The 26,553-nt window shown below is 38.7% G+C and overlaps 1 protein-coding gene across 3 annotated transcripts; it reads right to left on the bottom strand.

Annotated features, from left to right (window-relative positions):
- Positions 1-439: 439 nt before the first annotated feature.
- AMN1 (antagonist of mitotic exit network 1 homolog) lies at positions 440-25,073 on the bottom strand. Of its 3 annotated transcripts, XM_037388855.1 has the most exons (8): positions 24,672-25,073; positions 18,562-18,666; positions 17,732-17,864; positions 13,970-14,114; positions 11,533-11,750; positions 7,032-7,088; positions 3,913-4,024; positions 440-3,240 (listed from the first exon to the last, which is right to left on the bottom strand). In XM_037388855.1, exons 3-8 carry the CDS (start codon positions 17,807-17,809, stop codon positions 3,167-3,169), a joined length of 684 nt encoding a protein of 227 aa, XP_037244752.1. In that variant the 5' UTR covers positions 17,810-17,864; positions 18,562-18,666; positions 24,672-25,073; the 3' UTR covers positions 440-3,166. The 3 variants fall into 3 exon arrangements, with proteins under 3 accessions (XP_037244752.1, XP_037244750.1, XP_037244751.1); XM_037388853.1 differs by lacking the exon at positions 18,562-18,666 and having other exon boundaries at positions 24,672-25,069; XM_037388854.1 differs by lacking the exons at positions 18,562-18,666; positions 24,672-25,073 and adding an exon at positions 23,220-24,484.
- Positions 25,074-26,553: the final 1,480 nt, after the last annotated feature.

Below are 26,553 nucleotides of genomic sequence, written 5' to 3'. Positions count from 1 at the left end.
GAACTGAGTAACTGCAGAATGGAACACAGTGCACCTACAGCTATCCAAATACCAGTGATGTAGTTGGAGCTTATAAATGTGAAAAAGTATGTGGTATTCACTCAGAAAACCACGGTGTTTATGAAGTAGGAGAGTTAGAGGCACATTCAGATGTACATGATTATAAAATATAATTTAACAAGTTTTCAGAACTATCCAAGCAGAAGACTTATAAACTTTAATCTTCAGAACAATATGTGAATATTGTGCAGTGCTCAACAATTTACAATATATTCTGTATTGTTTGGATATTGTTAAAGTGGTAAGTGCATATATGATGTTCTTCTTGGACTTCACCCAGTGCTTGTAAATTTTTGTTGAAAATGACCATGACATAACCTGAATCAAAATATTCCAGTAGAGTTATGCTAGTAATAAACACGTAAGAGCAGACTCAAGCTCTGACGGTGAAGGATTTAATGTGACATATTAAACTTCCAAACCTAAAAATACAGTGTTAATTCATTACAGTGTTATACAGATTTTTAAGCACAAGGTAAAGCTATACCACTGTTACACATTTAGAAAAGGCTATAGGAGAAGACAGACATGCATGTTTAAGGACACAGTGTAAGCTGCATTTTCCTTCACCATGACAAATCCAAGGTTACATTAGCAAGGGGAAAAATCTCACTTTGCCAGTGAGGTTAGCAGTAGCACTGTCTTGCACCTTTAGCTGCTTTACATTATCTTAATTTATGATTTTCTTTCTGTGTGTAGCACTTGAGATGAGAGTCTGGTGACCATCACCGCACTATGTTACAGTTACATGTCTTACAATAACAGGCTGAGGGAACTGGGCTTGTTCAGCTTGGAAAAGAGAAGTCCTCAAGGGACCCATGAGCAGCCTGCCCATACCTATGAGGAGGTTGTCAGGATGACAGCCAGGTTCTTCCAGTGAGAAAGGGTGTAAGCTGAAACACAATAGGGTCAAACAGGATAGAAGGAAAACATTTTCCACCATTAATACAGTCAAGCAGTGGAAGAAGTTGCTTCAAAAGCTTGTGAAGGCTCTGTCATCTTCTGTTTTTCAAGACTTGGCTGGATAAGCCCTGATGAGGCTGGTCTGAGCTCAGAGTTGGCTCTGCTTTGGGCAGGAAGTTAGACTAGAAACCTCCCGAGGCCCCTTCCCCACTTGAGTTAGCTTACAATTCTACCTACTCTTTTTGTGGCACCCTTCCTGAAACCAGGGCTGGCAGCCTGATCCTTATGTTTACTTATTCGACAACTACTGAGCGTGTCATGGCTGCTGCCTAATTAGCTAGATTGGATCAATATGAAAAAATAACACAAAACAAACATATCTCCCACGTATGTCCAAGAATTCAAAGGAATGATGGGCCCTGATTGATACTAGGGATTCCATAGGGGAAAACATTAAACTGATCTTTAGCCAAAAAAGCCAATAAAACATGGTAGATTAGGTTCTTAGTCCTCTATCTAGTCCAAGGATTTGCTGCAGTTAAAGCCTTCAGATGCTAGTTGCTAATGTAGCAAAATCAGCTTCTCCTGTTTGCAGGAACGGTTTGTACTGGTGCAGCTATACCTGTCGTTATCATAGGAACACATTCATCACTGGGCTGAGCCATGGTACTGCATGCAATAAGACTTAGGGATTGAGGCACTGCAGTTTGAAAATTATGCTTTCAGTTAGACTTGAACAAGTTTTCTAAATGGGCTTGCTCTTCCATAAACCATATCATAACAGAAGAACAGAGATTATTATCAGACATCGTAATATCCTTCATTATTACTGGATGAAACATATATACTATTATCTTCCCTGCAATTCGACCTGAACTTTAAATAGATTAGCAGAAGACTGGTTTATTTCTGCAACACTTAAATAAGTGTGGCTACAACTGTTAAATTATAAACATATTCCTTATAGTTGCCTAAACTCATGGGTTTCTAAAGGTCATCAGACCCATGTAAGACCAGCCTAGCTAAACATAGCGTGCTACCTGCCTGTATGCTAAACTGCTAGCATTTAAAAAAGTTGCATGTAGAAATCAGTCTCACTATAGGTTATGCTGTTTCAAGAAAGCTAATGAACATACTTACAATTGTAGTGATACCACTGGTCCATCACGTAATAAACTCATTCTACACTTGTAAATTACTTTTGTTCTTTAATACGACTACAATGGAGCAATATATAAATAGTTATTTTCAGCACTGGAAATATAATAAACCACATACAGTGGAACACATATCTGCTGAACTCTACCATCCTGAGATTCATGTATTCAGACATGAAATTTGGTCCTACTCACTCAGAGCTATGCTTACGAGGACCAGTGTTTTGCCCTCTAAAAGGATTTTCATGAAGAAACATACGCAAAAGCCAGAGCAAATAATTATTTGCCCATACATATGATTCTTTTATTGGTCATCGCTACTACTCTGAAATTTGATAAGACACCACAATTTCAAAGCAAGTTTATGTTGACACATTCACAGACTGTAGTTTTGTATGTAAGAAAATCCAGCAAGTTTTTGATGGTCAATAAAATCAGAAACCTGCAGCATCAGTAATATCAAAAGATACCTATACTTTTTCTTCCAGACCTAGCAAAAGTACACGGTGAAAGGAGACTGTTACTACTTAAAATGCATTTACATTGTCGTTAATGCCACCTCCGTTCACCAGTTCTGCTTGTTGACTTTTGTCAGATTTAAGTCCCAACTTTACAGACACTTCCTCACAAGTGTTAACACTATGTTTGGTCTTGGTACTTTTAGTTGCAACTACCCTTTCAGACTACAAACTCAGAGCCCAGATTTACTTAAACTGGGTTTGTGTATGTAGCTCAGATGCTAAAAGATGCTTAGTAGCCAAATCGGATACTTGAAGGAGGCTGAGCAATTACAGCGTAACATTAATTATGGTTTAACTTTCCTCTTAATTAAGTATGATCAGCGATGCAAAGACACGACAGGCTTTGAGTAGACACAGTGGGGAAGCCCAGGTCAGGACTGGAATGGTGACGGAGACCTCTGGTGGGAACAACGAGGGAAGCAAGCTGGTGGTACAAAAGTCACCAGCTATTTCTCCAGGGTGCTTGCTTTCTGAAAGAGCTCTTCCATCTGTAAACTTTACACTCATACATAAACGATAAAGAAATCAGTAAACGGTCCATGTTACTTGCTTGATTTTGTTTGATATGACTAGCTGCTCTAAAACATCTCGGGAACGATCTGCAAAAACCCAAAGGAATTTCTTGTTATTCATTAAGAATATATACAGGTAGTGTTTGGAAATTAAGTAAACAACAAAATATTTACCTCAATTATATATCTCCATTTATGGTTATCTTTCTACTACAGTATCACACTTCAGATATACCTTTAGTAACTCAAAACCACTCTGTTCTTTCTCCAATCACATAAATGTAAAGCATCACCAACCAACTGAACTCAAAAAACCCAAGACAGATAGATCATAACCTCTCCTAAGTCTGGGTTGGTTTTTTTTCAGGCTCCCTAGTTCTATTCCATCCATTCCACTCTTTCTTGAATGGATGCTGTTCCATACTTTTGAAATAGAGTATGAGTTTAAGATGCTAACATATTTTTCTGAAGTCTTTATCATCAACTTTGGATCTTCATCAGCATGTTGAGGGGTAAAAAAAGTAAATAAATAAAAAAAATCTTCAAACTCCAAAACAAAAATTTCCCTCTCTGAAGGTCACCATTTCTTCAAAGCAAAATTCTCACCTCGCTTTGAAAATCTCAGTGTATGAGTAATTTTATCTGGTAAGTTCTTACTTGTTTGAGATTATTTTAAAAGTGGAGTGTTCTTTTCCAGGGAGCAAGAAGATACTATGACATAGTAATTACTCTTCTTACTGCCCGCATGATTTGACCTACCTGTTATCAATGGACATCCATGGAACAGAAAAATGTGTATCTTCGGACAACAAGTAAGGACCGCTTCCACAGCAACATCAGTCAGATTCACACAGCGCTCCATGTGGATCTCCTGTTATGAAAACAGCAGTAACAAAAGCCTGTCAGAGCACCCATAGTTTTGGAGGCTGAGCTTTCCTTTGCCCAACCATTTCCAGAGATAGCCACCCAGAAGAAACTATGACTTACTACTCCTCTGTGCACTGACCTCATATGTGGTCCTGTGCAGACCTGGAAAATACCCTCAGGAAAAATAAGACTGCTTTTCTATGAAGAGTCAAAACTAGAAACACAAATCTGAGTTTTCCCAAAACACATATTATTCAAGACAACTGAGAAAACTCTTCAATGAGATTCTACAGTGTTGGAGTCCCTTCAGTTTTTCTATGACACACATTCTTCTAGCAATTTGTTGTCCAGGAAAACAGAACCCAAACTGAATTCTGGGGTTTCCCCAAAAGGCAGGATTCATGAGCCTCTGCTGAAGTTCCCAATATCTATCTACCCGTCTACATAGTTCCTAAAAGAAGTCTAAGAATGTCTTCCAAGACTAGACTAAACTGGTTTTCTTCATTTCTCCACAGTCATATGTGGTAGAGAAAGAATAAATTCAGAATAAATTAACAGATTACCAACTTTTTCTTTTCCCCTCTAAACTGCCTTACATATCAATAAATTAACATACAAGAAGAAATCTAGAAAAGAGATGATCAAACCTAATGAAAATAGCATTTGGGAAAATATACTTTGGAGATCCTGGGGTAAAAATAAAAACCCCATAAACCCACTGTTTTATTGTGAAAGAGTGCCTTTCCAAATTATAAACTCCAAGGATCTTCAAAGAGCACAGAAATGGAAGGGACCTTTTGTAATAAATTCAACTTTGTACAGCATGATGACACAGAAAACAAGAACTTTATTCACAGAACCAAGTTATACAAAAGTTGATATATGTATAGTTTTTAGCTCATTTTAATAAGTGAAATGTGGAATCTGAATGCCTCTGAAGTAAGAAGATGTATATAGCTGCCTGCTAGCTACAGTTTGAGAATTTTCAGACCCTACTTTTTTCACCATGTACCTGTCATCAGATCACTGTCTATAAATTTGCACTTTGATGATATCAAGCAGAGGTATGAGGATTGTGACACAGATAAGGAAGAGTTACACTGAAGAAGAGATTCTAGCAAATAATTCCATATTGTCTACTAAATTTCTTTTCCTTACTACTTGTAAACCAAGAGACCTAAACTGTTCTAGTTGTTCATACTGACAGAACACAACTTCTGTTTTTAAAACTGCCATTCCACACAAACCAATTAAATTTTGCCTTATTAAAACTGCACAGACTGCGTCCCCTGAATATAAAAAAAAACAACCCACCCCAGAAACAAAATGCAAAAGCACTTAAATACATTGCCTTTAAAGTGGATGCAAGTACAGAGCACATGAAAACAAACAAGCAAAATCTGTATCACTATTCAGTCTGTCATGACTGAAATTTCCCATCGGTTCTTCTGAAATCTAAGCCCACTACCTCAATATTACTTTCTCGAACACTTACAGATGAAGCAGGTCTTATGTAAGCTACCTAACTTGTTTCTGATCTAGTGCAGCTTCCACAGGCATCCATGCACACACAAACAAAAGAAAACCTGTGCACCTTCAATGAAATAGCAACCACAGCAATGCAACCAGGAAACACCAAAAGCCACGTTTTGTAAGCTGGAAATTTTTACTAAGAATAAATGGAACTGCATTTCTATGGCTTGAAGAAAAAGAGCTTACACACAAGCACACAATTCTCTGCAAACTCTGGACAGTAATAATACAGAAAAGAGCAGATAATCCTGACAGTAATTATGCCAGCATTGCTGGAAAATAGTTCAAAACCCTCTAGGAACCCTCTAGGGACTTTACAGAACCCTGCCTTACTCAACTACAAACCTAAAACTTATTACAATAAAGTTATGAAAACTTTGTGTTTTAAGACAGATACTGAAGACTTTTGAGAGTTACCTACTCTGAATGACCCAATCCAAACGACAGAGATACACGCTGCTTTACATTTGTAGGCTGGACACAAGAGGTGTCTTATAAAGACTATCTGCATAGTCTCATGGTTGTTTAGAAAATCTGGAAACAATGCTTTGCTACAGCTAAAGGTGTAACCAACTAAAAGACAAAGATATTTTCAAGTAACTTCTAGTGCGTGTATATATATATATAAAATCTCATTGCTATGGTCTGAAAAATAATAATTTAATCTGTACCACAAGACTTATCAAGACAAAAAAGATTGTCCAAAATAGACAAAGTCAGCTGGAAAAAAAGAAAACAAAACCTAATTGTTTGCCCTACAAATACAACAATATCAGATCTATTTTTTCCAGGTTATTAATACTGTCAGTTGATCCAAATTTGGTATTTTGTTTAGTGTTGGCTTTTCTATTAAACACTATAAAACTAGCAGAAGTATGGCTTGTTTCCCATCTTAGTTTCTAGATGCACAGCTTGGATCCAGAAGCAGCCCTTACAAAAGCAAACACACACACAGAGAAAGTACAAGATCATTTATGGTAAGAGGTATGGAATGCTTCTTCTCCATCCTTTTAGCACTGTCTCTGTGCCTACAGAATCTTTACGCAAAGACAACTCTGTTTTCATGACTTAAGAGATTTACCTATGTGGAGGTGCTAACTGATGTCTTAAATCCATGAAATTATCCATATTACAAATTCTGCCTCAGTGTTGAACAAAATCAAGTAATAACTCCAAAGAAGTCAAGAGAAAAAGTTAAGCATTCATTTGCATTTATTATACAGCTGTCTAAAGCAATGTCAGTTAAAAGAAGCATACTACATTCAACAGAAGAAAATCCATCTTGAAAAGACTGAGGTTATCAAAAAGCTGGTCTGGGGCATTGCCACAGACAGGAAATACTCAATTCATAACCAAAATTAGGGCCACTAAAGCAAAAATCAGTCAATAAAAACCACCCCTCAGAAGTAGCACAGATAATTTAAAAATGCAGGTATTTGCTTTTGTTCATTTTTTTGTTACTAGGTTAAGGCAGTTACCTTTAAATTCTTTGAACACGTTCCACTCACTAGTGCTACAACGCCATCATCTGTTACCTAGAGAATAAAAACCATGTTATTAATACAATAGGCTAAAGCTCAATTTTTTCAAACACAGCTATTTGTATGTGTGGGGAAAATATTTTAATTTATTCGCTCCCTGCAGTCACTGAATAAACTTAGCATTACAGTATTTTCTTCCCAACTAAGCTTGTAGAGAAAATTATCCATGTATGTTTTTTTCAGTCTATTAAACACTGCTACATTTTGCTGCTATGAGATCCAGCCTGCCTTTCTATCCAGATGTTTTCAACTGTGTAACTGCTATTTCTGCAGCTTCCTTGTCTCATTTAACAGTAGGTATGCTATTAGGGTCAGAGCATGGCACTTTTAATTTATAAGATCTCTACCTAGACCAATTTGTCTCCTATTTTCATGACTGCTGGAGATGTCCCTGAAGGAAGTTTCCTGGGCTAGGGAAATAAAAAAGTAATCATAGGAGTCTTTTATCTGCTGTCTTACTTTTATTTATCCTAAAGCAAACCAGTTACACAAGACAAAAATCCCTCAAACAAGCAGTCTTACAGTAGTCGTCATACACTGCACTAAAATGTTTATCGAAGTGATTGGCTACAGACAGCCATGAAGCAATAATCACCAGCAAGAGAGAGGAGAGAGACAAGATACAACTTTCCTTAGAAAGGCAAGAAAGGCCAATTCATTAGTTTGCTTCTGGGAAGCAAATGCATTAAGCTTCCTTGCCACTTCAAAAGTTGGATTGGGTATCAGATGCATGACACAAGTTTCTTCATAGAACTTATACTAGATGGCAGGAATAGCAGTCACCGAATATTCCCAGTAAGGCTCAGACAAACTTGACAACTAGAATCCAGGGACCACAAACTTCATTTCTGTTTAAAGATTTGATTATTCCCATTGCACAGATTGTCTTAATGCCTTCTGGCCTTCTATTGCAAGCCTACTGTACAGAATTGTAATAGAAAGGGTCAGATCAGTGTGAATGGAGAATGGACAGGAACGTCCTAGCATGGAGGCACATAAAGGCCTGTAAGAATGGCAGTTGTTAGTACCTAGCTTAGCAGGTCTTCAAGATGACAGCACATTTAGTTCCTTAAGACACCTAGACCAGGACACAAAGGGCAGTAAATGAGTAAATTCTATTAATTCCTATGGGTGGGACAGAATGGAGAGTAATCACTGTCAGTGCCTAAAGGGTATGACATGGCATATCCAAAACCAGTCCGTGGTCACCAACCTAAGACCAATCAGAGTAAAGTGATAGAGACTTGATAGCCTGTGTCCCTTATCCTCCATGTCATCAAAACAAAGCTGGACCAGACTGTGTGGTTGGTGCCTGAACACTGGAAAGACCATCTCAATGCTACTGTCTTGATGCTTGTGAGCATGTTTATGACAGCATGAGAGCATGAAAACAGTTTTGTATTAAAACAGAGTCCTCTCACATTCCTGTACAAGCTTACAGTAACCGCTGCTATATTATTATTACAGTGTTGCAGTATTGTTTCCTATTCTGTTGAATATCTATGTGCATTGCCTGTAATGCCACATCTGCTCATTGTCATCTACGGATACATTCTTGTGTTGGGGATAAACCACCTGCAGTTAGTACCAAGCCACAAACACGTCAGCTTCTTGGTAAGACTAGCTGTTACCAAACTCTGTATGCATCTCTAGCAAAGGCTTACGTAGCTCAGTACAAGCAGTTCAGTACCAGCAGTTCAGACAAGAGCAACCCAGCTTTGCTCTGCATGAGAGGTGTCTGAACAGATCAATTAGCTAGCCTGCAACACTCCTGCTTTTGCCAACACATTTTGCAGAGCACTAAACTGTCCCACATCTGAAGTACCGAGGCCCGAGCAACAGGCCCTGAGAGAAAGTTGACCTCCAGATGAACCCACCAACCAAGCATTATATACCTATAGTATCCAATCATTAACGGAATATGCATGATCATTAGTTAAGTATGTATAATCATTAGCAAAAGATGTAGCTCAGATAAAATATAATCATTAGCAAAGACAGAGTGCATCCTTCCTTGCTTAGAGGCAGGTGGTCGAGGCCTTGAAACCAGACACATGGCCTTGTTTGGAAACTGGTGGTTAAAATCAAGTAGATTAAAGAAACTCGCTTGGTTCCTCCCTGAAGCCCTGGCCAGGCTTTGGTGGGATTGGAGAGGAGAGTGAAACCAGATGTTTCTGCATTTGTAATTTGTAATTATGTGAGCTTGTTTATTCAACAGTATGAAACTTGAACCTTCTTGCAGTGGCTTTGGAGACCTCACCTACAAGGGGATGCCCTGCACAGGACTTCCCAATTGCTGGGACAGGCCTGCCAAATCCTCACTGCAACAGGGGCTCCCCAGTGACTGCAGATCTGGGTGACGGTAGCGTATTAGGGCGATTGGTGATGTAGCTTTCTTAGTCACTATAGCTAACCTTACACAGTAATGATTAGGTGCACTACCTTGCTTATCTGTTTTATCGCTTGAATCAGGGTATTGTGAGCTAATCCTTTTGTATGTGCATATTGCCTTATTTTCTCTATTAATTTAAAACAAACAGTAAATGAAGGTTATTTTCTTTATTGGTGTCTGTGTGCCATCTATTGACCCTGTCAATTGGCAATACAACATCCTACACAGAAAACTGTTACAGTCTGGCAAGATTCTTCACACAATTATTTGCCATACATTGAGTCAATGAACATTAAAAGAGAAAAATGTATTGTTTATTGGTGCAGGAATTTGGACTCCTGTGTTTCTACCTGTTAACACTGCTGGGATTTAGAGCACACTAGAAGTAGAGCAGTAAGTACAGGATTTATGTATGAAACCTACCTCCTTAGAATGGTAATATAAGCATTCTGATAAGTAAACATAAACAGATTTCCTAAGTGGTCCTGGGCCAGTATAGCAGAGTTCTTCAGGTCAAGCTTCCACTCACATTCTGTGTGCATACAGGGGACACAGAGCTACAGATCCTTCTTGGTTCAATCCTTCTCTTGTCTCACCTGCCCCATTTCTTCTTATTCTGTACCACTTCTATACCTCCTGCTTATCGTACTTCATCTCTGCAGTCACTGGATGAACCTATTTTTAAAATTACTACATCAGCCTTGAGGCATTTGGGCCCCTTTGTAGTCTATCTCACGTATGCTTCCTTGTTCCTGCAAGTGAGCTGTGCTCTTCTGCCTGTTCACTTACTTCCAGTGTTCTCACTATTCTTCTCTTTCACACAGCTTTGCCAGTTCCACTTAATATTTTTACTACATATTCTGGCTCTCAAACACAAGAATATGGTTAGGCCTTCCAATCTGTACAGGCACGAGCCATCCTTAGCTTCTATGCTTCATCTTAAACTTATTTCATTTATATCTAGTTTCCCTTTATTTTTAGGCAAATTAAATTCAGAATTCTAGTGTATTACCACCATACAATTATCAGAAAGGAATAAAAAAAAAAAAGTAGAAACATTTAGTTACTGAAGAAGTTTTAATCCCATTTAAAACATATACAGGAAAACATAGCTATTTCCTATGAAGAAAGAGAGAGACAAAGGAACAAAAAAGTAATGAAGTTTGAAGCAATGAGAGTTAAATGATAATAATAAAAATTACCAAGAAAAAGATTAAAATTACTTTTGATGCCCTACTTCTGGAAAAACTGAAAGAAAATAGCATTTAAAATAAGAACCTGCTACATGTTTTCCAGATCTGACACTTCTCTATGAATGCTCTGTGCTTGACTCATTCAACATAATCACTCACCATCACAGTCAACTGCAGGCTACACCGACTGCAAAAAATCCCTTCCCTCACTTCATTATCTTACTGTAATTATGAAGTATGTTACAGTATCGCTGTTGCAGCTGATCTCCCCCTTCTCATGCTAAATACTAACTGTTGTTAAATCCTACCTGCCCTTTCTGACATTTTAAATGTCATTCTTTCCATGATGCCTCCATAACTTAACTCTGACAAGCCATTCAGAAAGCACAGTCACTCTTCAACTAGAACTAATTATGGAGTGTTTACTTCTGCTAGGGGCTCATATTGTTTGACATCCTATATTATTATTACTCAGGTCAGTTTGTCCTAACTGAAAGCAGACAATAATCTGTCCAAGATTCTACTTACTTTAAAGTAAATATTTTGGACTTTACAACTTGAAATAAATGATTGCTCTAAATAAAGACACCAAAAAGAAAATCTCCAGTATTAGGTACATTCTACTAACAGTTTATCTTTGGCCCACAATATATGCTGTAATACCAAGATATGTGTTCTTCTGGTTACCAAGATACAAAATATTATCTTTCCTTTTCCTTTAGAGGAAGACCTTGGAAATGAACTGTGGTTCTAAATCTTGTCAAGAGTAGAGCTAAAAAGATCCCCTCTCAATCACGACAAATTTAAAAAATAAACAAACAAAAGTCAATTAGCCAATTGCTACCAGAGTTACCTGAGTAGATGAAAAGTCCACACTGTGAAGAAATTTGCAGTTTTCTCCTAGTGCCTGCAGAGATGCATCCATGATGCCTGAACAGCTGCCCAAGTTCACTATTTGTAGGAACTTGCAGTTGAGCGCAAGAGCAAGTACTCCACTGTCAGTTATATCACAGCACCTTTTAAAAGACGCTTCACGCAAGTAAGGACAGGATAAGGCCAACGCTATGACACCTGTCAAAAAAACCAGAGCAATTTAAAGAACTATTCATTTTTTAACATAACCACCATGCTGAATCCAATATGCTGTCATTGACTGTTCAACTTCCATCTCATACCATGTCACCAAGACTCTGTACAAGGAAATAATTTTGTGGTTGGTTTCTTTTAATTCAAGGATGACAAAAAGAAAATTACAATGAACAGTGCTAGAGTTGGCAAGGATTTCTGAATGCTGAATCCCCTTCTATACTGCAGAGGGGTATTACATACAAAAGGTACCACCTCAGTGAGTGCATGAAAAAAAACGTCAGTGGCTTGAAAGCAGACTAATGATAGCACTAGGACCCACTGATGGTGCTGTGAATATCAGGCAAAATGCAAGGTAAGAGGTCATGTTCAAGGTCAATTCAAGAAATCAAAACAATAGCTCAGAAGTAGGACAGGAACCAGGGACACCTATGCTCAGGCCAGCAGTGAAGGTCCATGGGTAGCTGGTACAGGTGGGCGTGGGCAGGTGAGACCAGGTACGGCCATTAGGGTCTGTTGGTGCCCTCAGAACCCTGACAGTTAGTAATAACCAGAATATTTGCCCAGAAATGTTAGATAGTAGTCAATAAAATAAAAGCACATGAACTACAAATGCAATTCACAAAAGGAATTTATTTCAAGGATAATGGAAACATGATGATTATAGTGGTACAGAAAATAACATCACTTCTGGATAGATATAACAAGCTGAATGTCATTAAGGTACATTACTATGCAAGAACTTCAAAGAAACATGGATAAAACACATACTTGCTTGGGTCAGAACCACTTTGCAAAGAATGATAAAACGAACAGTAGCGGCAGTTGAATTTGACAGAGAGGTACTACTGGATACTGTTTATTAAAAGACACTCAACATTCCACATGCAGCCTACAGAGTAAATGTTGGCTCAGATATTTCTGCATATGGTAGCCAGCAGGTTTCTTAAAAAAAAAAAACAACAAACCAAAACACCCACCAAAAACCCAACAAAAAACCAAAACACTACCAACACCCTCCCCTCCCAAAAAACCAACCAACCAAAAAACCCCCACCAGTTACTGAATCAGTAAAAGGTAACAACGCTTTAAAATGGGGTGGGTTTGTATCTTCTTTTCTGTATGTAATTGTGATGAGTAGTAAAGAACTGTTCCAGCTTAAATTAAATACTCCATAACTGATTCTCAGTTCAAAAATGGCTATTTATAAGTAGGAAAGTTAGTAAAGTTGCATGGACTAGGAACCTGCCCATGAAGACCTGGACTTCCCAGTTTTAGTTGCAAGGTAGTTGGGAATCTCTGTCTAAATAGATGAGAAGTACACAATGAGCTCTAGACTTAGCTAGTACCTTAGAATCGTACTAGGAATCAGTGGACAGATGAAAGCATGGAGGGAAGACTATTGCAAACTGTATCTTCGGGGTCAAAAAGTATAACAATGAGGTGACATTGAAAATAAGTAAAATAAATTTTTAAAAGTTTAACCTATTACTTAAGTAAAAAGGTAAATGTCTCACTACACAGTGGTAAGAAAATACAAACCAAGAGTGATCTAAAGTCAATATGCATTAGGTCAATACTAAATTAATGTTTTGCCTCAATTTTCAATAAGGATGAGTTAATGATGAAGCAAAGGAGTAAGTGTAATCAAAGGACAAAAAAAAAAACCTTGTAGGAAATAAAACTCAGCAAGCTTAATTCTTTTAAACTAACAGCTCCTGATACAACTTGAAACTGGATGTTAAAAGTAACACATGAAATCCTAAAGTCCTAAAGCAAGTCAAGTCTTTTAAGTCAGAGAAGATGCTACAAGCTTATTAAATAAACAAACATATTTAATTAAAAATGGGGGAAAATGTAATTTAGGAAATCACAAGCCTGAAACTTTAACCAGTATTACTGGTAAGGCTCTGAAACAAATTTTGAGGAAGGAATAATTAAGATGAAGTGGAAAATATGATCAAATGTAGCATAGGTTTGCCAGAAACCTAGATAAGAGTAACCTGATAGCTCTCTTTCATAAGATAATCAGTGCTCTAGGCCTGTAAATTACACCACTGAAGTGACTTTTAATTAGTATTGGTGTAGCATTGGGGACTTTTTAAAACAATATTTACCCCAGATATTTTTTGCAATTTACTCCAATCTGACAAGAAAAATAAAACAGAAATAAGATCCCAGTTATCTGTGCACAGATAACGTACCTTCTGAAGTGATTCCCAATCTGTTTTCTTTGCAAGAATTTAAGTTGATTCTTTTCAGTTGCTTGCACTTATAAAGTTGCAATAATGCATTATCTGAAATATCACAGTCTCGGAGGTCTAAAGACTCTACAGCAGGGTGCAACACCTGTAACAAAAACCTACCATTTCAGTCAAACTCTGCTGTATTATAAAACATGCATATTTTTTTCTAAAATACTTGTAACGTTAGATATCACATAGATATCAAATAAGTATTTGAAAAAAACATTCACTAGATGTGGTTATCAGTCCTAGGAACTAGAAACTCTGAAGAACATATGGTATATTTGCTGCAACAGCTAATCTACAGCATGAACATTCAGTTTCTGTGATCACATCTAGGGTAGGAGCACATGAACACTATTATTTAAACAGTGGAAATACTGATGGATAATACAGTTGCTAACACTAGTGCTTCTGCCAGCACAGATAAGTTTAGCACAGATAATACTCTCAAACTTACCAGCACAACTTTGATGGCAGAAATCTGAGCATAAAAAAAATTACTGTGATCAACACTTCAATCCACTGAACAGATAAGGGTAATATTTGAAAGATATTTTGCCCCAGGGTATTTTTCTCACCTGCACACACTCTTTTTTTCTCATAAACAAGCGAACTCATTATCATACATGAGGAGTTACCAAATCCTCATTAAATAGGCTCTTTCACTCCCACAAGACCATAGGTTGGAGTTTTTGTGAAATCTTCCCCAAGAGAACATTTATGAAATTCAGACCCAAAGCAATGGAAGTCTTCAGATTCTGGTAACAATAGCCATATAGCTTACCTCAAATTAAGTTTTCAAGGATTCTCACTACTTTAAAAAAAATACTGCTTATAGCCCTCTTGAGCAAACAATCTATACCTTTGCTGAGCTGTCCTTCAGACCAATAGGCAAACATTAGATCAGGTTTTCACATTACCTTATATTATTCCCTTCAGCTTGTAATTTCCTTCCTTAACTCACAAGGATAAAAGCATATGGTAAATTTCCACACACAAGCAAAGATAACAGCGCATAGATGACAGGCCTGTTACAGGCCTATTCTTTTCTCAGGTTCACCATTCTAACAGTTACAATAACAATATTACAAGGAATACTGTTTTTCTGCTCGGCAAATATGTTAAGGTGCTAAAATCCTTACTGACAAATAAAGGCAAATAAGCCTTCTGAAAAAAAAGCAAATGCTTCTAGTGGATTGTAACTGCAACCTTTCTGCAAAATGAGTGGCAGACCTCAGACAGCTTTGACAGCTTTTCCTCCCCAAACACTAAAAGCCTCAGTCTTTTTATGCCACAAAACCACCAACATATCCCATAATACATTTATGAGTAGTTTTCACAAGATAACATGCAGCTCTTATTTCACTCATATTTCTGAATTCATATGTAAGGAACTAGAACAGCCAAACCCTGAGATGGCCAAAGTGATCACCAACATTTACTCAAGATTATTTCCCTGACTGTAGGCTTTCTTTCACAATTCCAAACTGCCTAGGACACAAAAAGTGAGCAAACTGCTGGTTTTGAAGCCACATGAGAAACCTTATGAAAGAAAGAACAATTAGATGTAAGGAAGTCTAGATGAGAAGCAATAATACTATCAGAATACTGCCTATTTGCAGTAGCTAGATTAAGTGTCCCTAGCTCATGGTTCTTCACACAGTCAGGTATTACTTGGAGATTTGCTTTCTATTATTATTCACAGACTCATAATCACTGAATGCATATACTAAAATCTAATCTGTCTCAAAGAAGATGGAATTTTAGATAAAGTAAGGATTGTTTGGATGCAGAGTACAGGAGATTAAAGTATGGATTTATATCCTGTGGACACATGCTGAATGGCTTTACAGAGCTTTTGGTAAAAGTGAGGTAGAAAACAGGAGCTGAGCATGCACGTCATGGAACACAGCTCCAAGCAAAGTGCAGAGTAAGGGGGGGGGGGGGGGCGGGGGGGAAGTATGATAACACAAATCTGGGCATGAACAGGGAAGTAAGAGATTAAATAGAAGTTTATACCGAAGTGCAGATTAACAGAATTTAAACTGGAAGAAATTTAAGCAAAATGCTTAAACACCACCAAAGAAAGCACACGCATAAAAGCAAATGAGATAACATAGCCTGGAAAATTCTAAGAGAATAGATCTAGGCACAAGATTGTGGGGACTATGAAAGAAAAGGGCAGAATGGAAACACCAGCAAAGAAAAAAAATTCCTTATCCATATAGAAGACTAATTAAGATGTCATAAATGTGTCAAATGTAGAATAGCTTGGTTATACGTGATGTGAGCTAAGAATAGTAAGAGGAGCTAAACAACATAAGCCATTTTTGCTATGCCAAGCAACAAGAATATCTGCAAAATGAAAGAACAGGAAAGCTGAAAAGCAAAATGGTATGGAGAAGCAGCATGAATTCAGAATCCAAAAGGTGGCTAGCATTTTTTTTACAAATCCAAGTGAGATAAACCTGGAAACTGTTAGCGAGGAAAACTAAGGTATAATATGCCCAAGCAAAGTGATGACAGCTAAAGATAGAATTGCAGGAAATTGCAGGAACAGAGAAAGGAAAAACACATGACAAAAAGAACCAGACCAGAATATCCCAGTGTCAGATGGAAAACAGGCTCCAAGAGAAGGCACTCATCAACTGCTGAATGAAGACAATGACAGATTGGATTTTACAGAGACACAGGAGAAGATTGTAACTTAAACTAGAGAGTTTATTTCCAGACTAAAGATACCCTGATAGCTTTTGTGCATTTATACACACACAATCATATGGTTTTAATTATACACATTTCTTAGGGTTCTTGGAAAGGATGACTTACTGAAAAGATAGCCTAAACCCAATTTTGTCAACTTAAATTTCCCAAAATAAGATAAGTGAACAAGACTGATTTTTGCTCAAAGAATTGTTTTGAACAATCAAAATGTGGTGCACACTAAAGATATTTTTTTTTTTCATAAGTTTTCCACAGTACTTCTGATTTTGCGTCTAGTCTTGGCTTCACTATTCTCGCTCTGAGAAACTGATACTATTTGCCTCTTTGGAGTTACAGGTCAAAGCAGGAACGAACAGGGAGTCATTCATTTTCTGTTTCCCCAAGGTCAACCTTTAGCCTTCCTCAATTCTCATGCCTCCCTTTGTGGCAAAACAAGATAACAGTAGATAGATACCAAAACAGATGTGCCCCTGAATTTACAGCTAAAGAAAAATCATTAACTAGTTCCATTTTGAAACACTGACACACATAAGCGAGCAAGACAAATGAGAGAATTTGAACTATCAGTTTCGAGCCCTAGCATCATCATATTGCGAAGAGTCAAGATCTAAATAAATTATAAGGAGATTATGTGCACACAGAAATGTACAAGTCCCTGAAATCTTTTCATTACTATATTATGCACTAGTTTCTTGAAACATACTGCCTTCAGGAACAGAGACTGGTTAGCAATAGTCCAGTTTCCCGATACTGAAGAGGGATAATAGATGCCAGCCGATTACACAGAAGTCAATTATCACTGAAGGGACAACATTTTAAATTTACTACAAACATAATCCTATTACTACTAATATAGGACTATTAACATTATGAAGTTTAAGGAAAACAAACATGAACAGAGTAAGTGGGCCTGAATTTACCTGTTGTCTCATGTAAACAGTACACAAGGATGAAAAACTATCACATACAGTAAAGTTTTGAATGGGTTCTTACCTCACCAATATTTGAATCGGTTATTTGCCCTTGCCTACTCATTAATTTAATCAGTTTATCCTTTATGTTGGGTGGCATTGACTTAATATCTGCAGCATATCTGGAAAGGTTCCTTGTCAAACACTGAAGGCACCTGAAATAAAAGAAATTTACAGTACAGTCAAAAAAGGGCATTACATAATAGAACTAGAACAATCAAGCCGTAAGATGTCATCTTCTGCATCCAGCTATGCTGTCTTCAAACCTTATCAGTTCCAGCTGTTTCATGCTACCACCAATTCAGTTGTTGCCCTTTGGAGTCAATCAGCTGATCCTTCTGTGCAACTGTTTCCCAATCGACTGTAGGCAAAAATTAGCTTCATTCACTGCAGTCACCAACCCAGCTCACAAAATAAATTTACTGGTAGCACATTCACAGCATTAAAAAAAAAAAAAAAAAAATCTTTTCACCACTTCAACCTCCACTTGGTCAGCAGTAAAAGCTTTAGTTGGGACAGCTGGTTCCAGAGATGGGACATCTCTTTCACCTCAGTTGAAAACGTTAAGGAGATATTTTCAGATGTAGTATTTTGTTCACTGCCTAGTTTGTAGTACTAATTTTTAACATTAATTGTGCTGTGTAACCCTGTGCTCAACCCTTTTAACTAGAAACTATCTTTTTAACTAAATCTGATCACAGAGGATTGTCACTGGACATAGAAATCCTTCTGTCTTAGTAGGCTCCAGGAAATCTCAAATCAAAAAGCTCATGGTCCTACAAAGTAGATTAGGCAAATAAAAGAACAAGTGGACACATGGAAAACGTAATACATAGGGGAAAGTGAACCTACTTGGATTTTTACAAGGTATTAAAAAACCCTCATCAGCAATGGTTCTTCAAGAAATTAAGCTGCCCTGAGATAAGAAGAAAGGTTCTCACACAGGTGGCTGAAATCCTGTGACAATCAGAGATAGGTTTGACTCAGTAAGCACAGCCATTCTTTTTTTACTAGCAGTATTTTAGGCCTCCTTCCTTCCAAATGTTTATTCGTAAAAATGATTTATCAAACTGAAGAAAACAACATGATTATCACACACACCAGGCTAGAGATTTTGAATGAAATTAATGCCAACATGTACTGCATTTTCTATACATCACAAAACACTCTGTCCTTTAGGCACCTTTTTTGTATTTGGGTCAAAATTGCTTCCTTGTTCCAAGCAACCTGTTCCCTTGGCCAGATATTGAAACTTGACTTACACAAAGTCTCCATCATAAGATACTGCTGCATGAGAAATTGCAAACAAATCTCACAGACACACAAGGCTTAAGTATTTATCTGAAAAGGAAGGGCTAAGTAGAAATAAATATTCATAAGCTAATAAAATCAGGGAATGCTGGGTGATGCTTTAAGACAGGATTTGAAATCCTAGAATTTTATCTGTGTGAATGCAAGAAAAAGGGATCATTTCAGTCAGAATACATTAAAAGACCCCAGATGGAACACAGCTTTTTGGGAGAAAACATTAAGAACTTTACTTAAGCAAAATAAACCAAATACATCAGTATTCATATAAGTGGATCAGAACCCAGGTAGAACATTTGAAATAATGCTTTCTGAGGTCAAATATACAGAAGAGTATTCACTTATGCTATACTGAGTACTGTAGAGGGACACTAATCATGCAATCCTATTTTTTTAAGATTCCTAAGGCACTTTAATGTATCATAGGATACACAAAATGTGAATTCCCAACCTCTGCAACTTTAAATTACCATCACAGGCTTACGGAAACACTGGAGGCAACTCTGGGAAAAGTTTATGAATATCTTCTAAGTGTACTGAGCGTACTGCCCTTCAGAGCAATCACCACACTCTCATATGTTACAAGATGAACTGCTAGTCTTTAAGGAAGGAACTCTCTGAAGGGAGATTTTATTATCAAACAACCAAGTTCCTAGGTAAATGAGGAACATAAACTACAGCGAAGCTAACCAACATCCTGAGATAACTGAAAAGGTAACACTTTGTTGTCTAGGAAATACCACGTGTTTAAAAAGCATTACACTACAGCAAAACTGAAATGGAGGGAGATGAAATGGGGGAAGAGAGGTAACTCCTCACTGTTCCCTCTTGCTTAGAAACCTAATGTGTCCATCTAAGTGATGGACTGCTTTGATTTGGGAGTTTACTACCTACTGATCATAGATGCTCGAATTAGATTCCCTAGGCCAACTTTCCTTTTTAAATCCTATCCAAAATGTTGAAGGAAAACATTAGGTTCCTACAAAATATTTTGCTTTTGTAGAATCAACATTTTTCCATAAACTTGCCCTACTAGTAAACTCACAGCAGCTACTGTTACTGCCCAGTAACATTCTCTATTGTAGTTGGCATCTACACCTTCACATGATCTAGATACACACAGCAATAACCACAAATGGTAAGTCAAGACTAGAATGCATTCACCTGGCAGACAAATTCAGTCCCAGTCTAAATTACCTGAATCCTATTTTTCATGGACAGGAAAAACCAAGATGCACTTTACTCTTGTAATGACCTGATTTAAAAAAAAAAAAAATACTTCTTGCAAACACCCCAACTGCTTTTTCCCTGCTCCACCTTATCAAACTTGTTACACCAGCTGCTTATAGTTCAGAGCTGTTTACAAAGTGTCAACGGCATACTCATTTGTTCCAAGTGTATCGAGATGCCCAGAATAGAAAAGGCCTATGATCTTTAACCTTAAGCTTTATGACAGAGTTAGGGCCTTATGACAGGACAAACGTGTGTATTTCCAACACACAAAGAGAAATTAGATCTTTAGACTACTTGTTAGAATACTTACTCATAAATTACATCAAAGTGTAGCTTATACTAAGTTATGTCACGTGAAATAGAATAGCAGAACAGATGCTAGACATGGGACACATCAGAAGACGAATGAACCAAAAGAACAGATACTAAAATAGGTGTAAAAGCAAATAAAAAACCATTTTCCTTCCTGCATTCTTCAGGGTTGGATAATTTATGTTCATAGTAAGACCATAAAAGGAAGCTGTTTTGAAACTGATGCTTTACTTCTGTCCTCAGTTTTCATTCATAGAGATGGTACCCTGCACATCTGCAAATGTTCCAATGCCTTTGCAAGACCTTAGTTTTTCAAGACGCTAACAAGTTAGGTAACGCATCAGTCTGCAGTAAGTTGGTTCCCTGTTAATGCTATCTGTTTCACAGGAACCATCTATTAATAACACATGGCACAATCAAATCTAAGCAATACCTAAGTACATACTCTTGTGACGACTGACATGTGCAGCACGCTTCTTTATCACGCAGTGACAATCTTAATTAAAACACCTTTAAATTTGATGTTTCGTTTCTGTTGCTCTAAGACTCTCATTTTTGATGGTAAAAACTCTCTTGGTTCCAAGCTCATGTCTGGCCATGAACAAGTCAACTTAAAACACCTGCCAGGGCTCTGAGGGATCTGTAACAGCACCCTCCTAAAAGTATGACAGCTACAGCTGCCTCCTCTGCCTTTCCAGCACATGCTGTTGCTGCCAAGCATCCACTCTATTTGGCAGGCCCTGCAACTTCTACACTGTCAGTTTGCAACCAAGCGTAATTATCTAAACCAACTACAAATTTGGTGTACCTCAATATGCTGGCCTTAAAACTGCATCAGCTAGGAGTGCGTGTGGAAGTTGGTCATTTTTCATCTTGGAAACAATAACCTCAGGGAACAGAAGCTAATATAAGCTATAACTTTAGAAAGAAAAAAAAAAAAAAGGATGTTTCTAAATATTTCCAATATGATGCTCTTGTGCATGTGACCTCTGGCATGCTAATTTCTCTTTTAGGGTAGGGGGCAAAGGCCAACAGGTGGCAAACACCACCAAGCAGGAGAAACACCTTAATAAATGCACTTTCTGTTAGGTTTGGAGACCCTAAAAATAATGACTTCATTAAAAGGACTATGCCACACTAACAATTTGTTTCAGTTTTTAGTTTCTGTTGTAAGTTCTGCTAGTTAAACAATAAGCCTAAGGGGTAACATAAGTAAGAAGCTTAAAGTGCAGTCTGGATTAAATAGATGGCCATCACCTGATTGGCATAAGACAAGAAACAACACACTAAGATCACACACAACTGTTAAAAAGTTGTGTAATTATTCATTTCAAGTCTTAGTCTTACTCGTATAACAATTATATTGTTACACTAATATAGAAAGCAGTTGCAGCAGTACTAATAAAGTAGTATAAAAGAGATTAGTAACCAATCAGAAGTAGAAACTGTTCATGGTATCAAGCGCTACAGTACATGTAAAGAGAAATTACTAGATCTAGGATCTAAGGGTAATCACGAGATAAGCACGTAGTGTAATACAGATCTTAAAAATAATTTTACCAGATCAATCATGCACCAAAAAAAGTATGGGTACCATTCTAGCTTTGCAAAACCACAAGTGTTATTAGCAAGACAAAACCCTTTTAAGTAATTTCTATTAGCAGTCCAGCTGTCATTACACACTAATCAAATGTAAGGTCCAAATACAAGTTGAAAAGGCAATTTCCACACCCACCTTGTCTCCCCAACCACTTTTTACTGCACCTTCCTCATGCTGGCTCTGAAATTCACAGCTGTAGTATAAGCTGTTTGGCATTTGATCTGAATGAAAATTCCTTTGACAAAAACTGTGAGGTCACAGAAATAACACTGCCAGAACAAGTGGCTGAGGTCAGGGTGCAGCAGCAGCGTAGACTTAAGCCTAATTAGATTTAGCATATAGCCACAACTCTGGAGTCCCTATATAGAACTTTTTTGGAACAGAACCTTGTCTGGCACCAGAATACCAGCAAATAACAAATTAAACCCATACCAATTAAAAACTCTAGAGAGGTCAAAATATTATGGGTCTACAATCTGAAGTGTAACATAGATTTCTAAGTATGGAAAGAAACAAGATTTCTATATGGAAGCACATTTAAAAAAACACTAAAATTTGCACAGTAGTAATGACACCTGTAGCAGGTCATTGCAGAAGACATTGTAATGAGAAGACAGTGATTTCAAGCAGAATCCACGCAGAGTTTAACCTCAGGCCTTGCTTGCAGAGACCTGTACAACAGCATGAGTGACTACTACACAACCTGAGCACACACCATGATGACCTTCAAGTCATTCCTCTGGACACGTGTAAGGATGCACTTCCTCTGGACATGTGTACGCCTTCACTGAACCTCAGCGACTGCTGGATAAACTTGGCTGACAGACTAACAAAGAAGCCTATACATGGCTCCAACTCAGTATACATACAAGTAGACTACACTATCCACATTATTTGTCTTGAGATTAAATAGCATGTCTACATGTAACATTCCTTTACTTGACTGCAGAAATGAAGAACAGGTGTTCACTTCTAAAAAGAAAAACCCTTATCAAAGCTCTAAAGACAACAGCAAGCGTGAACCTCGCCATGGATGGGATCTGCGCACCACACTGACCCATGTGAGAGGGCTTGTCTCATGCTGCAATAGCTGGGGTCCTTGGCATCTGAAAGGACATAAGATTGCTATTGCATTTTCTACCTCCACTGTCCGTTGCGCAATACATCAGTTGGCTAGCCTTGAGAATTGACACCTTCCCTAATGAGATGCCAAATGAACCAGCAGCTCAGTGCAAACCAGCACCCTACCTTTGGCTAGGATGAACTTTCTGAGCCTTTCGGGGAGCTATGTATGCACCTATCATGTGACTGTGCCCTCTTCCGTGATGGATGCCTACTGAGTCATGTGAACGGTCAAGCGGTCCTTTGTCATCCAAGAGCACACACTTCAGCTACATGCTAAATACATATTTATCACATGATACCTACATTTTGGCCACTGAGTAAATTAACTTTTCTGGTAATTCATCCTGAAGGAGGCAGATTGCCACCACATACCCATAGTATGTAAACCCAGCTGTATCTAAAAACTTAAATACAAATTTAAGATTTTTTTTTAATCTTGAAGATACTTAGTGGCTAATGCAGCCATGCTTGAATAGGGACTTGCAAATCTCAACGGAATACTTAGTTCAAATTTGCAGAAAATACTCCAACACCTGGAAATCAGCGGGAGCTATGCCAAATCTTCCAGTTACATTTAACTGTCTCTTGACACAGAATTTTAAATTTAGCTTGAGAAAAAATCTTATTAAGATTAGTCACACTGTTTTCAAAAAGCTGGTTGATATTCTCAGACTACATTACTCGTCTGCAGTTTAACCAATTAATCATTTGAATTATAAATGTTTTCACTGCTAATTCTGCTTTATAGGAAACTATAAAACACTTACTGGCTACACCAGGACAACTATAGTCATATCTTCAGTGCTTTAAAATAAGAATAAAATTTTTAACTATTGTTTGATAGCCATTTTTCCTTTACCTGTCCAGCTTAATATTTCGTTCCTATGCTGTCTCTAAGTCCCTCCTGAACACAAAGGAATTTGATATAATGAAAAAAGTCAAGAGCAAAACACCATTAGTGGATTCACTGGGGCCAGGAATCCCCAGTCATCCCTCCACACCCAGATCTTTCAGGGATCGTCCTGTTATCTCCCTGCCAAACCCCGTTACTAAAGTCAAGCCCTGCCACCTGCCCTGTAACTCCTCCCGAACTGTCACCTCTGCCAAACACCGTCAGCGAGCCTGTCACCACTACCAAACCCTGCCACCTGCCCTGCCACCCCGCCCAAGGCCTGACAAACCCTGTCCCCCTGGGCAAACCCCTCCTCCGTGCTCCCCCGCAGGCGGGCCCCGCGGGCTGCCCCCCGGCGGCGCTGCGCTCACTCGAGGCCGCGGCCCCGCTGAGGGCTGGTTCTGGCCCGGCCGCCGGCCCTGAGCCCACGGGCCTTCCCGGGAGAAAAGGGGGCGGCCGGCACAGGGAGGGGGGTGTGGGGGCGGTACTCACAGGTCCAGGAGCAGCTGGACTTCCTCGCCAGCGCCGTCCCAACCGCCGCTCAGGCGGCTCATGGCGGCGGCGAGGGCCGAGCAGCGCGGCGCCAGGCAGACCGAACGGCTCCGGGGGACGGTACCGAAATGGCGGCGGCTCCCTGCGGCTGGCGGGCATGACGGGAGGTGTAGTCCTGCTCCGGCCCGCCCGGGGACCGCCCGGGGCTTGTGGCGGGAAGGGGCAGCGGCGCCTCGTGAAGCGAGCAGAAATGCCGTGGAGCACCCCACGCCTCGCGCAGAGGGGTGGTCTCTCCCCGCTTCCAGTGCTTCGTGTTTAGGACAGAGTCTCTCCCCAAGCCCGGACGACGTACAGCGGAGCCTGGGGAGGCTGAGGTGATGTACAGAATTAAACTCTATAACTCGAAAGTTATAAAGTAGGTATGTTTATTGCACGCAGATGCACGGGGGATCGCTCCACCACAAGCGTGCATGCCCAAAGTGACGAACCATCTCACATTTATACAATAAACCAAATGATTATTCAATTAACACCTATACATATTCGTTACCTAAACCGCTTACTCTCGCTTCGTATGTTAATTAGCTTATCAGTCCTTTGCCTGGAATGTGGTGGTCTTGTAGGTGATTCATGTCCTTGTGACCATCTGATCTTCTCCAGCAAGGAGACTTAGCACTCCCTCCCTCTAAATAAAATTGGAATGTCTCTCATCCTTTTCTCATCCTTTTTATAAGTAGCCCTGTTATAAATTGAGACCACAACGGATCATAATCCAATTAAAATTTTATTAATTATAGCAAGTAGAATATGAGCAAAAACAGCGCTGGACGGCAGGGGAGTCTGCGCTCCGCCAACTGCCGTCCTGAGCAGTTCAAACAGTCCCTTTTTATACATTTTTTACTTCCGTGTTCATGAAGTAGTGGAGGTACTCTGCGCATGCTTCAGTTGTTGTTAGGGGGTCGTTTTCTGCCTCCTGGTGGTCGTTGAGGCCGAAGTAAGAAGTCTTCCTCCTTTGTCCCATAGTTGACCCCTCACTCATATGTCCTTATATGGGGTTGTTTGTCCTGTTTCTGTCGGTTCCTGGACGTCTGGTGGTTATCTTATCTTGCACAAGCGGTATCTGGTGGCTGTTTTAGTTTGCATAAGCGATTTCATATCTTTTGCTGTCTGACCTTTACATTGGGCTTAACATAAATCTTAATAAACAATACCCTAGTCCATAGTTTCTCACAATCCCCCCTTTTTCTTTTTATCCTATTATTGTTTATTAGACACTACTTTCATTCTCGGCACTGCAAGCAAACCTTTTTCCACAATCCCAACATTTATCATAACACTCACAAGGTAATACCTCACAATTACAATAGGCATAGTTCTCACGTGGCATAACGCATTCACAACAATCTTCATCCTCATTAATAGATACACTCTTATATTTTGCCCCAGACCTCGTAGTTAAAATAAGCAATTTAGCTATGTCAAACCGTTCTTTAATAAAATGTAAAATATAGCGTAATATACAAGGCCCAAATATAAGTCCTAGAATCAACATAATAAGCGGTCCTGCTAAAGCAGACAACAAAGTGGTTAGCCAAGGTGAAACATTAAACCAGTTTTCATACCATGGCCTGCCCGCCTCACGATCCTTCTTACGTTGATCTAACCTTTTCCGGAGTTCAGACATGGTGTCCTGGACTACTCCCGTATGGTCAGCAAAAGAACAACATTCTTCATTGAGAGCTACACATAACCCTCCTTCCTTTAAGAACAATAGATCTAATCCTCTTCTATTTTGCAGCACTACTTCTGATAAAGACTTTACTGAAGTGGCTAAATTTTGGATAGATTGTTCTATTTTTGCTAAATCCTCATCTACAGCCAT

This window comes from Falco rusticolus, chromosome 5, assembly GCF_015220075.1.
Source record: "Falco rusticolus isolate bFalRus1 chromosome 5, bFalRus1.pri, whole genome shotgun sequence".
Lineage (NCBI taxonomy): Eukaryota > Metazoa > Chordata > Aves > Falconiformes > Falconidae > Falco > Falco rusticolus.
Note: the sequence above shows the minus strand (reverse complement) of the source record. Positions and strands in the feature narration are given on the sequence as shown.